Below are 13,241 nucleotides of genomic sequence, written 5' to 3'. Positions count from 1 at the left end.
GACCCAGACCAACGGGCCGGCATGTCTCATTCCGAGACCCCACCCCTGCCCACCCTCACCATGGAAAAGGGCTTTGCCTCGGTCTTGCAGGAGATCAGGGACATGCGGGCAGACATCGCCCAAAAAATGGAAAACATGGACCGCAGAGTGGACAAAGTCGAGGATAGACTGTCACAACTAGAGTCCAACCAGTCCTCAGCAGCGACCCAGGAGCTGGACACAGCCCTGAGACTAACGGCCCTGGAAAAGAGAGATGAGGAGAGGGCAAGACAAATGGACGACTTTGAAAATAGAGAGCGGAGGAACAACCTCAGAATTTTCGGGGTGCCGGAGTCGGAGGGGGAGACGGAAAGAGACTTAACCAGGGTGGTGAGGGACATCATTACCCTCCTCTTCTCGGATGAGATGACAACCGAACCGACGTTTGATCGGATCCATAGAGCGGGAGGAAGAGCTGGGGGCCCCCGGTCAATTCTGGTCCGCTTCCACTACTACACTGAAAAAGCGAAGGTCCTAGAGGAGGCCAGGAAATCCAGGGAGATAACCTATAACAACGCTCAGGTGGCCATCTTCCAGGACCTCTCATCATACACGCTGGCCAAACGGAGGATGTGCCGCCCACTGACCCAGATGCTGAAAACAAAGGGGGTACGCTACAGATGGGGGTTCCCCTTCTCCCTCATGTTCGAATACGAAGGCCAACGAGTGAACCTGATTACAGAGGAAGATATAAGGGGAGCAATACAGGAATACACAACGGACCCGACCCCGCGAAGGGAACCCTCCGGGTTCGCCGCGGATGAAGCCAGAGCGCGCCGGTCACGAGGAGAGAGGAGAAAAAAGACTGGCCCACGGAAATTTAAAAAATTGAACCCTCGTCCCCATCGACGGACAGGAATGACACGGATCCCGGCCAGGGTGGAGCGGGACTGTCGGACCCGGGCGAGGAAGGGAGCTGAGGCATCTCACGGCAGGCGTCATCAGCCTCGGGGGAACTGTGTAAAGAATTCATCACGGGGACTCACCATCTGTTCCGGCCTGCAGACAGGCCGGGCTCCAGGACCATGGGGTCCGAACTTTTGTGGATCCTCCCGGAACAGCAAGTATGAAAGTTACATTGAGGGGGGGGAGAGGGGGTAGGGGGGGCTCATGGAGGCTCTAATTTGGATATTCACCCAGCAGGAGGCGGTAGGCTGGTGGTCCGGCCAGTTACCAACAATGGTAGAACTATTTGGCTGGACGCCGGGGTGGGGGGAGGGGGGTAGGGGGTTTGTTGATATTGTTACGTTCACAGGGGGGACCAGGGGTCAGTTGGGGAAAGGTTACAGGACCACCTGGGGGGGTGGGGGGGGAAGGGAAATGGGAGATCAGAGGATAACACGAAATGAGCCGGACAAGGAAAGTGCCACGAGTCAGCTATCCGGTAGCTGGTTATTCTTAGAAAATGGCTGAGGATCTGCCTACCCTGGGCGTGGGCTCCCTTAATGTGAGGGGACTGAACACCCCCACCAAAAGATCCCTGGTCTGCAGGGAATTCAGGAGGGCTAAACTAGACGTGCTTTTCCTTCAGGAGACGCACTGGGCGAAGGGGAAAGAACCAAAGCTACGAGGGGGGGGGGGGGATTGGAGAAGTCCTCAGCGCCTCCCACAAGACCAAGAAAAGGGGGGTGGCCATAGTGCTAGCGAGGGACATTGGCTTTGAAGTAGAAGCCTCACTGAAAGACCCAGAGGGACGATTCCTGCTGACGAGGGGCTCCCTGCGGGGCTCCCCTTTAACACTTGCAGTTGTGTACAGCCCCAATGAAGGCCAGGCGCAATTTTGGGAGGGAGTGAAGGACAGACTGAAATTATTCGTACGCGGGCTAATGGTGGTGGGGGGGGACTTTAACATGGTCCTGGACCCGAAAATTGATAGGAAACGCTTGGAATCCCAACCCACCAGGGCTGCAGACGAAATGATGGCCCGCTCCTTCCAAAGGGCGAACACAGAGCTGGGCCTAGTGGACACCATCCCGACCCCTAGGGCAGAACACCCCTCCTTCACATACTATTCTGCAATCCACACATCATACTCCCGTATAGACTACATCCTGGTAGACGAGTCCCTGCGCCCATATGTCTCTGGCTATGAGGTTGACCCGGTCCCCTGGTCCGACCATGACCTGGTCCGTACCACCATTATAGGGGAATGGCGAGGTGGCAGAAAAGGGCGATGGAAGTGCAACGACTCCCTGCTGAAGGACGACGTCCTGGTGCAGGAAGTGCAGGACGCCATTGTGGAATACTTTAAGCTGAACGACAATGGCGAGGTGGGTGCGCACGTGCTGTGGGACGCCTTCAAGGCGACCTTACGCGGGGTTCTCATAAGAATGGGGGCTCAGAAAAAAAGGGAAAGGGAGGCCCAAGAAAAATCCCTTAGGGAAAAGATCGCACAGATCCAGCCGGGAGGCCCCCCGGAGGCACCCTTGGCTATGGAACAGATCACGGCCCTAGAAAATTACAAATTTCAATTGAAAGATCTCTTGTTGCACAAAACTGAGCGCAACCTCCAGCTAGTGAAACAAAAATATTATGAGAAGGGGGATAGAGCCGATAAAATCCTGGCCTGGAAACTCAGAGAGGTCCAGCGAAGCAGAATGGTGAGGGCGATCAGAAACGAACAGGGCTCACTAGACCATAGCACCCCAGTCATAGGAGCGGCTTTCCGACGCTACTATGAACAACTATATTCGTCAGAATATGCCGGGGAAGACACTCAGATTGAGGAGTTCCTGGACTCCATTCAGATCCCGTCCCTGACAGGCGAAATGGCAGAAGGTCTAGAGGGAGGGGTCACAGAGGAGGAGGTGGAGAATGCAATTGGTGGGATGAAGGCGGGAACGTCCCCGGGGGAAGATGGGTTCTCAGTACTCTTCTATAAGAGGTTCCGGTCTATTTTGGCCACACACCTGGCGAGGGTGTTCAATGCAGTACTGGAGGGGGGCACCCTGCCGGAAACGATGATGAGAGCCATCATAGTGGTACTGCCCAAGGAAGGAAAGGACCCCACTGACTGCTCCTCCTACCGCCCGATCTCCCTCTTAAATATAGATGTAAAGATCCTAGCCAAGGTGATGGGTACACGGTTAGAGGGGATAATGCCCAAATTAGTACACGGGGATCAAGTGGGGTTCGTGAAGGGCAGGCAGGGCTCAGATAATATCAGGAAGACTATTGACCTAATCCACTATGCCCAGGAAATCAGACCTAGAGGCTAGTTTGCTTTCCTTGGACTCCGAGAAGGCATTCGACAGGGTCGAGTGGAGGTACATGCAACTCCTCCTCCGTCGAATGGGCTTCGGGCCTCACGTCAGGACCTGGGTCTCCGCCCTCTATGAAGCCCCAACAGCGAGAGTGCAGGTGAACGGGGAACTCTCTGACTCATTCCCCCTCACGAGGGGAACACGACAGGGGTGCCCACTCTCTCCGTTAATATACGTCTTGACGATGGAACCTCTGGCCATAGCGGTCCGGGCCCACCCCGACATCAAAGGGATCAAAAGGGGAGAAGTAGAGTTCAAGCTCTCCCTGTTCGCTGACGACATCCTAGCGTACTTGGTGGAGCCCAGCTCCTCGCTCCCCCCCCCTACTGCGTCTGATGACAGCCTTCGGGCAGTTCTCGGGACTAAAAATAAATGCAGCAAAATCAAAGCTCCTACCCATGAGGGTCCAGGACCCGAGGTTGGACCCCCGGGACAGGTGTGCGGGGATTGCGGTGGGGAAGGATTCCATCAGGTACCTGGGGGTAACCCTGACCAGAGATCTCTCGAGACTGGCCCCGGTGAACTATGGGCCTACCTTGGCGGGGGTTACGTCAGATCTGAGGAGATGGGGTGGTATGATTCTGTCCTGGTATGGGCGCATGACAGCGATAAAGATGAACGTTCTGCCGAGATTACTATATTTATTCACCGCGCTCCCAACGGAGGTCCCCACCCAGCTGCTCCGCAATCTACAAAAAGCAATCCGCGAGTTTATATGGCAAGGGCGGGCCCCGAGGATAGGAAAGGCCACTCTAACACTACCCAGAGAGGAGGGCGGGTTAGGGCTACCGGATTTTCTCCTTTACTATCGGGCCGCCCAGCTGCGGGTCTTGCTGGAGCACATGAAGGAGGGGATGGGCACCTACTGGTCATACCTTGAGGATATGGATGCCCACCCTCTGAAAGTGCGCGACCTCCTGTGGCTGCCGCGCAGACTCATCCCTAGCAAACTGAAAGCCCACCCAACCCTGGGAATACTTTGGACACTCTGGAAAGAGGGACCCACAACCTCATACCTCACGACATGGCCCTCTCCAATGTCATCGCTTTGGGGCCACCCGCTCAAACTAGGGAGCAGAGGTTTCAGGAGTGCCCAGTCCTGGTCGGACGGAGGTCTGGAATGGGCGGGACAACTGTTCAAAGAGGGCGAGTTCCTCGAATACGAGGCCCTGCGAGACGCACTGGGGCGGGAGTCCCTTTCAATCTTTGAATATCTGCGCCTGAAAGGCATCCTTTGCGACCAATCATGGGGCCAGAACCTACGGAGACAGCTGACCCCCTTCGAAAAATTTCTGGACACGGCCACATCAAGGAAGGGGGCGGTCTCCAAAATGTACCGAATACTGAACACCGTTAACTTGGAGGGGAGAAGAGGGTTCCGAGGGTTTTGGGATGACCTGGCGGGAGAACCACTTACAGAGGAGGCGTGGTCCAAAGTCTTTAAGATAGCATTCCATGGGAACCTATTTACATCGGACATGGAGCACAACTTCAAAATCTTACAGGGCTGGCACAGGGACCCGTTGAAACTGTCCAGGATGTTTTCGGGAGTGTCCCCCAGGTGTCCAAGGGGCTGTGGCCAAGTGGGGTCGAGGGGGCATATGTGGTGGTCCTGCCCCAAGGTGCAGGAGTTCTGGGAGAAAGTACGGGGGTGGATGGCCGAGGTCACCGAGGAACTAATCCCACTCAACCCCCTAACGATGTTGCTGGGCCTCCCCCCGGAGGACACTGAACTGTATAGGTACCCAAGAATGTGGGAGACGATGTTACGGGCGGGTAGAGTGGCCCTTGCACAAAGGTGGAAGAGCCCAGAGACCCCATCCAAAGAAGACTGGCTTAAGAAACTCAAAAACATGTTCTTAATGGATAAACTGACGGCCATGGTAAATAATGAACTGGGCTCCTTTCAGGTTAACTGGTATGGGGTCTATGGGGCATGGGGTTGGGACCCCCACTGACAACATGAGAACACTCTGACGAGTTGGCGGGGGGTAGGGTTGGAATGCTTCAACCAAGGATGTAGGAGTAGCCCAGGACCCGGGAGACAGCGGATCTCATCCAGCCAATTTGGACGTGAGAGCATAGCATACCTCTGTGGCAACGTACAATGAGCTACGATGGCAGCCCCAGCTGTCCGACTTTCGAAGTGACTCTGATCTGGGGGGAGGGGAGGAGTTGGGGTGGGGGGGTGGGGGGGGAGGGAACCTGGGGGTTTTATGTCAATGTTAAAAGTGATGATAACAACGCTCCCAGCGTTGCCGTTTGTTTTTTCCTTCTAAAAACTACTAATAAAACCAAAGTTTAAAAAAAAAAGTGGCTTACCTCATTCATAACAAACTGAAAGAACCTACCTACCACTGTTCACCACAAACACCAAAAATATATTCTGCGGTGTCCCACGGAGATCCAGCCTCTCCCCGGTGCTCTTCAGCATCTAAATGTGCCCACGGATGAAAATCATTCAAACCCAAGAACCCAGGAATAAATAACAGCCTCAAAAACTGCCTCACAGACATCCACAATTGGATGCAAAGAACAACCTTAAACTTAACACAGCAAAAACAGAAATAATGCTCTCACCCGCAGGTTTCAACGGAGGGAACCCACAACTGGACTGCCGATTGGCCTGGGAAGGCAACCAGAGACTACCGAATGTAGTAAATAATCTATGAATACTCATGGACAAAAGGACTACCACTGGAACAGCAAGTCAATGCAATCGCCAAAAAATGCTTCTTCCCCCTACGACGACTGCTCAGAAGATTACTCCCCTACCTATCCTTCCCCCACAGAACCCTCACAATCATATCCGTGATATTCACTGGAAGTGACCATGCAAACAGCCTCTACCTAGGAATGCCTGAAAGACAAACGCCAAAGGGTGCGAAATACAGCATCCAGGATCCTATTAAGTCTAAACAGAAGAGCCCACATCACTCCAGCATGAAAAGCCTACACTGGTTACCAGTAGAAATGCGCATCAAATTCAAAGCACTCTGCATTGCCCACAAGGCCTTGCACAGACAAGGAGTGGAATTCCTCGAAGACAGGATTAGCCGGTACAGCCCAAGAAGGGAACTAAGATCCAGCAACAACCTACAAATTGAGGCAGAACACTACCAAAAAAGGACATTTGGCAGAACGGCGTTCTTGTGTCAAATTGCTAACATCTGGAATACGCTCAAAGAAATTACAAAAGGCCACATCACCTTCAGGAAACGGCTCAAAACCTAGCTATTCGTCAGACAGTGACATCCTCGAAAGGACACCAACAACAACCCGAGAGGAGACTAGATGGGCCAAAGAACAAACTAGAAACTGGCTGGATACCGACAAGCAACAACCAAAGAGCCGCGCCAAAGGCTCCAACAAACTGACCAACTTACTATCTCATTTTCCCCTTGCTGTGCCTCCAGAATAACTGATGCCACTACACCAGACCTTGGAATAGCCACACTACACAAACAGAGGATCAATACTATGTACACACCCAACATCTCTAGATTCTGACACACACCTAGGGTGAAACACTCGTAGTCCACAAAACCATCTGTAATGCAACTACAGACCAAGATACCAGATTAACTTACTGCTATGGATCCCTGATCGACACCATCTAACCAGACGGCACAACCTAACCCACAAAATACACTCACACCAACACAGAACACTACCACACACCCAAGGCACTGAATCTTACCCATACGGTTACAATGCCTGAAGCCTCTGGCACAAACACCACATGGAAAACACTCACAGATGCCAGTTCCTCCTGGTGCTGAACCCATGCTCTCCTCCCAACCCCACTAACCCTACCCCCCTTTTTGCAGAGGCCCGCGTGTGCCTAGGGACTGCCTCTTGGTGGTAGTGGTGGGCAGTTTAAAACATACCATTGTTTTCACTCCTCAATCTCTGATGGGAATCCTGTCGAGGTTATGCACATCATGAACTGGAAGTTTCATTGACAAATGAGGCAAGTCAACTATTGTAAAATGTTTATTTGCAAATTAGTTTTACAATTACAGAAAAACCTTTTTCACAACATTCTATTGATAACGGGTCTGTTTCTAATTGTAAAATGTTTGAAACAAATTATATTTCAAAAGGTCATGGCTGACTGCATAAAGAGAACGCGAAAGGGCACGATTTAGATAGTTGTATCCAATGGGGTTAGTGACTATAGGTGTTTAGGGATTAGGCAAAGGAAATATGGGGATGTTGTAATTTATGTATTCTGTATTATGTTGTCTGATCCTGTGCATTAAAGCTAAGTTTTCAATTCAACGAAGCCGACTAAACCCTACAACTGTTTGCATGTAATAAACCTGCTTTTCTGGCAACCTGTGTTTTGTCTTAACGGGCTTTGGGTTGATCCATCTGTCCAACAGCAACCGATTGCAGTTGGGGGCTCTGCAATTACAAGATAAACTGTACATTTCATCAGAAGCAAAAAGCATGATAAACCGAGCAGATGGAATCACTTACAAAAGCATCGCTGCTGAAGGATAGAGAACAAATTCAGGTACATTCTTCTTGAAAGACTTTCAAGCACGCTTTAAAATGCATACAATTTGCTTCAACTCTGAGGTTGAGTGGATGAGTTTTCTGCTGATGCAGAATTACAATGTATAGAATCACCCTACCTCTGGTGCAGCATGCTCTGGACACCTTAAAAAAGGATCTCTGATCAAAGAGGTATATTACTTTATTTAATCAGTGGTAGTCGGCGTTCCAAAAACATTTATGCAGCAGGCACATTACTTTGAAGAATGCTGGTCTTTTCAGCAGGTAAATAGATGTGCATCCTACTGCAACATTTTAACTAGCTAAGCCCAGAGTGAGCCAAGCCCCCTGAACTGTGGGCCTACTGCAGCCTGCCAATGTAGTAGCGAGGAAGACATGCACATAACACTGTTGTATGTGGCGAGTGGCTTGTACTGCGTGGGTGGTGAAGGTTTTTCCCCTGAAGGTTTTCCCTTGACCCCCCACTGCAGAGACTGAACGAGGGCTGCCGAGATAACCACTAGATCTTATTACTGCTCGCTGGACTGATACCATTGTCTCGAGAGCCACTCTTTCATGGGGCGCATGGGCAGGCGAGCGTGTGGAACTAGGTAGATGCATGAGGCCATCATACCAAACAGTCGCAAGGCTTTGTGTACAGTCACCTTTTGACTAGCTACATAGTGAGGGATCTGGAACAGCATGTTTTGAACCTCTTGTTGGAGGGAAAGACAAGGCTGTCTTTAGTCCAAATTAGAGCCCCCAGAACTTGTTTGACTTGGCCGGAGTTTATACTGGACTTTTACTTGTTGATCGAGAACCCTAGGCTGAAGAGGAGCTCTACAGTCTTCTGGGTATTTGTTCAGCATTTTCCGTACAAATTCCCTGTTTTGAACCAGTCGTCGAGGTAAGGATAGACTGGGATTGACTGTCTGCACAGGTGAGCAGCTACTACCGCCAGTACCTTTGTGAACACCTGTGGAGATGAGGCAATGCCGAAAGGGAGAACCTTGTACTGATAGTGGGTGTTCTCCATCATGAACCTGAGGTACTTTCTGTGCACTGGCAACATTGAAATATGAAGGTACATCTTTCATATCCAATGTTGCCATGTAAGCCAGCGTTGTCATTCTGAATTTCTGAGGTTTGACATACTTGGGCGCAGGTCTAACACAGGGCGCATGGGGAGATCCTTTTCAGGGTACAAGGGAGTACACAGAATAAATAACCTTGTTTACCTGGTGAAAGGGGGAGACTTCTACGGCGCCCTTTTCTAGAAGGATATGAACCTCTTGCAGCAGGATGCGCAGGTGCTCTGGTGATCGCCGACTGCTTCAGTGGGTGGTATCGAGGTGGTCAGTGAAACTCGATGCAGTGGGTGACAGTCTTTAACACCCATTGGTCTGATGTGATCCCCTACCAGCCGTGAATGAATGATGGAGACCCGAACTGGCGACTCACTTTGAGACGGGGAGCCTCTAGGAGTAGAGTTCCTGCCTCAACCCTTGCCCATACGAGAACCTCTTTGTTGGTACTGACTTACCAGAAGAGCCTGAGCCATATTGTTCATGGGGAGACCGAGAAAAGGATTGTCCACGAAAGGAATGGCGGGAGTTAGAGCCTCCATGTTGGTGGAATGGCTTGGCCATGATTTGGCTAAGGGATTTCAGCGTTTCGTGCTCCTTGGCAGTCTCGAGGGCGTCATCTACCGCTTTCCCATAAAGGTTGGAGTCTTTGACTGGTTTATAAATCAGGAAGGCTTGAGTTTCTGGTGAAAAACCAGAGTTTTTCAGCCAGGCATGTCTCTTGAGTAAGGTGTCCTGGGCTAGAGTGCATCCAGCAGTCTCAACAGAGTCCAAAGGATTTTTTGGTATATTATGGTAACCTGCCTACCCTCAGCCATGACCACCAGAAGGTATATGAGGATGGGCTCTGGGACCTCTTGAAGGCCATCCTGGACTAGGCCCCATTGGATGTAGCTGTAGTCTTCTAGGAGAGTCATGTTATATGATAATAATAGGTTATTTATAACGCGATGTTTCTAAGCAGGGACCCATGGCTTGAACCGTTGCTCAGTGTCTTGCTTCCAAGGTGAGCACGTTGCCCCTGAGCTATCCTCCCGAGACTGTTAGTGATCCTAGTTGAATAGACCGCTGAGGCAGCGATTAGTTTCCCTAGGGCATAACGTTTTATAGTCCTGATCCGGAGGGGCTTCTGCCATGGACAGTGGAAAACCCATGACCCCATAAGTACAGTAGGTCAGAAGGAGACGGGCAGAATAATTATTTGACCAGAGGGTTAACCGCCCGTGTGAGGAATGGTGACAATAAAGGAGCCAAGCGCTTCTTTATGGAATTAAGTAAGGTTAGGGCCGGACTAGTTGGAAGTTTCTCCTTAAGGATATCCTCAGAGTCAGGGACTGCCTCATGTGTTGCGATAGCAAAATGATCTGCTGCTCTTTAAAATGCCGTTGAACGCCATCTGATCATCCACAGGTAACAACTTCCTTTGTGGAGGGGAAGGGGGATCTGGACAAATTTTGTCTGGGTCCGAGGTGTGTGATGGTGCCAACCAAGGGCCTTGATCCCCTGACTGATCCTGTTCCCATTCTTGGTCAGCTGTGTCCTGAGCAAACAGATTAGTGTCCTCATAGAAATCCTCCTGCTCTGAGACATCCAAGATATCCTCTTGGTGGCTTTGTATATAGAGACAGGACATTTTAGCAATTTTTGTGGAATGGGTCAGGAGTCCTCTTCCCTAAATCTTTTGGGAGTTATGTATTTATCTGAGAAATCAATAAATTGGGCCATTTTGTCCATATAACTTTCAAATCTCCCCATCTCCCCCTAGTCCATAGGTAAGTTGCAGAAGGGTCTGGAGGTGGAAAAGGTAGCCCTGAAGGGGGAGATTTTCCCGATAAGGCATTTGAGTGAGGCTGGGGGCTTTCAGTGTACTCTCTTGACGAGAGGGGGCACCCTTATATTCTGTAGCTGCCGAAATAGTCGCGAGGCTTTCGCATATTTTCGGCAGCCTAATGGAAGGCTCGACATGCTGTAGGCGATGTCGTAGTCGATTCCACCTAAACCTTAGGTTCTTACGTGCCTTTGGACGGTGTGTCGCCGACCGTGTTTTTTTGTGGGGAACACCCTTACTGGAGGAATGTAGCATGTTGGAAGGGCGGCAAGGTTGGCATTACGAGCTTCTTCTTCGTATCCGTTGAGGAGGCCTTGGGGGCTGCGTGCTTGGGAATTTGTGATGCGTGTGTGCCCTTGTCGCCAGGGTGTGAACTCCACATAACAGAGCCGGCGGCCTATCGGGCCGGGTATCTTGGAACCTGAAGGTTCCCCCGAAAGGTCCATGGCTTCCAATTCGGAGCCATGACTGCCAATTGATTAGTCATCCGAAGCGATGGTGCCAACGGAGGAATGACTTTCGGCCTGCATTGTGTAGACCGCCCATCACTTAGTCCGCCTGTCCTTCAATGGTTTGGGTCGAAAGAGCTTCCAGGACTTGCGCGAGCGCTCATTATGGTCTCGAGGTAGACATCGATTGCAACAGTGATGGGTGTCCTTCCACGGAAACTTGCTGTTACACGACTGGCAAAATTTAAAGTGCCTCCTCTCCATAGCTGAGGGTGACGGCAGCCAGGCCAATTAGAGATGGAAGGGAAAAAGAAATACATTCTTGAAAAAGAATAAACCCAGGGGCCACTCTCCCTGCTGTAAGGGCCTGGCAGGATGGACGAGGACACGCAGTCGACAGTCGTCAAGCAGTTGTGGATGTTTTCAGCAGCAGGTGGCCCACGGGTCAGTCAGTAAAAAGTAGTTGTGAGACTACGACCGTAGGTCATCGGATAAAGTCTTTAAGCAATATTAACTCTTGCGAGCTCCGCATAAGGTAACCAACTAGTTGGGTGGAAAAAAACAATCGGAGGGACCTCGACACAAGGGATTTTGGGTACACTACCATTTCTCCCCCATATGTACTCTAATGCAATAGTTTTGGCTTATAGGTGGAAAGTAAGAAGGGGGATCTGAGCCTTCGCCTGCATGTGAACTGCAACATTGGCCAACATCTGAAGGGGTTTGCAAAACGTACAGCAGGATAGATGCTCTACAGCCTACATAAATCAGTTCGAAGCTACAACGTTCCTTTAACTGCAAAAGTAATCTGGATGTATACGACACAGGTAAAGTTAGACAGTATCCAAATTGTTATAATTAAACTAGAATTATGAACGAGATGGATAAGAAGCTTACCTGGTTTGTGAAACTTAAGGGCTTCTCCTCGAAGCTGTTCCATCAGAGAGACAGTCTCCAGCTTTACTTCACCTGGGAAAGATAAAAGCCATTGTAAATTAGAGTGAAACATCCAATTAAATGCATTTCTTTAATTTCATGCACTCACCCACCTGGAAAGAGGTTCCAGGGCACGATACATACACAAACAAGAGTAGACTAGCCAATAGATACTGTCATATTCACAAGAGGCCCATCTATTAAAGTACCCATGTTCTGACCTTGCGGGGAACCTCTGCAATGGTCTTAAACACAGGGAGATTTGGGGACGAGTCAGAGGCAGATCGTTCTTTGGCTGGTGCCTCCCTCTGGAACAGCCTTTCTAACTCAAACTTGAGCAGAACCATCTCTGGTTCCGGAAGCAGCTCAAGACTTTCCTCTTTGTTTCTGCCTTCTCCCTTACCCTTCCCTGCTGATCTCCTGTCTGCTACTGCACTGGTTAACTGGCTACTCTCCCAACCACAGGTCTAGGTGCCTGCCCTCCCAGTTGCACACCTTCACTGCCTCCTAGCAACCCTACACTTGGGGGATGTATCTGCAACCCTACAGTCCCCCTACCTGCACTTATCTAACACGTGTCTGCACTTAACCCTGCACTGCCACCTGCTGGCCACGCCTTGTTATTCGATATTTTGATCCTATGTCTTGCATGTGTTCCACCTCCCCTTCCCCAGGCACTTTTCCCATTCCCTCTCCGCTGCACTTGCACTATCTCAATGTCACTTGACCTAGTAAGATCGTTGTCTCGTACCCCATTTGTTCCCCTCCCCTGCCTTGTTGTGCCTTGAAACACTTGTGTATATGCGCGCTATAAATGTCATATCATATCAATTGCACTTAAGTGTGACTGTAGTTAATCAAGACCCTTCGGTTGAGTGGGAGTAGATTAGAGTGCATCAAAGAGTAGTAGGGCAAGAGGCGAGGGCCAGGGCAGACTAGACTGGTGGGAGTATTTTACTCCCTATTTTTGTTGTTGGAGTCGACTAAAGGATATCAAGGGAGCAGGGGAGAAAATTAGCAGGAGTTAACAAAACTCTAAAACATGCATCTTTTTGCAATTCATACTTGGGTGGAATTGAAAGACGATTTTTCATTTGAAGTTTCTCATCGGATCAGGCAGTGATTATAGAAGCGGTCC

The 13,241-nt window shown here is 50.3% G+C and overlaps 1 protein-coding gene across 1 annotated transcript in view; it reads right to left on the bottom strand.

The window, feature by feature from the left end:
- QARS1 (glutaminyl-tRNA synthetase 1) overlaps nt 1-13,241 on the bottom strand; it is a 950,222-nt gene that overhangs the window by 487,651 nt on the left and 449,330 nt on the right. Inside the window, exon 8 of the mRNA XM_069643299.1 lies at nt 12,065-12,136. Within this exon, the coding sequence (XP_069499400.1) occupies nt 12,065-12,136 (72 nt within the window). The remainder of the gene's footprint in view (nt 1-12,064; nt 12,137-13,241) is intronic.

The sequence above is a fragment of the Ambystoma mexicanum genome, chromosome 2p (genome assembly GCF_040938575.1).
Source record: "Ambystoma mexicanum isolate Mex_15411 chromosome 2p, UKY_AmexF1_1, whole genome shotgun sequence".
In the NCBI taxonomy this organism is placed as follows: Eukaryota; Metazoa; Chordata; class Amphibia; order Caudata; family Ambystomatidae; genus Ambystoma; species Ambystoma mexicanum.
This window is presented reverse-complemented; position numbering and strand designations above follow the sequence as displayed.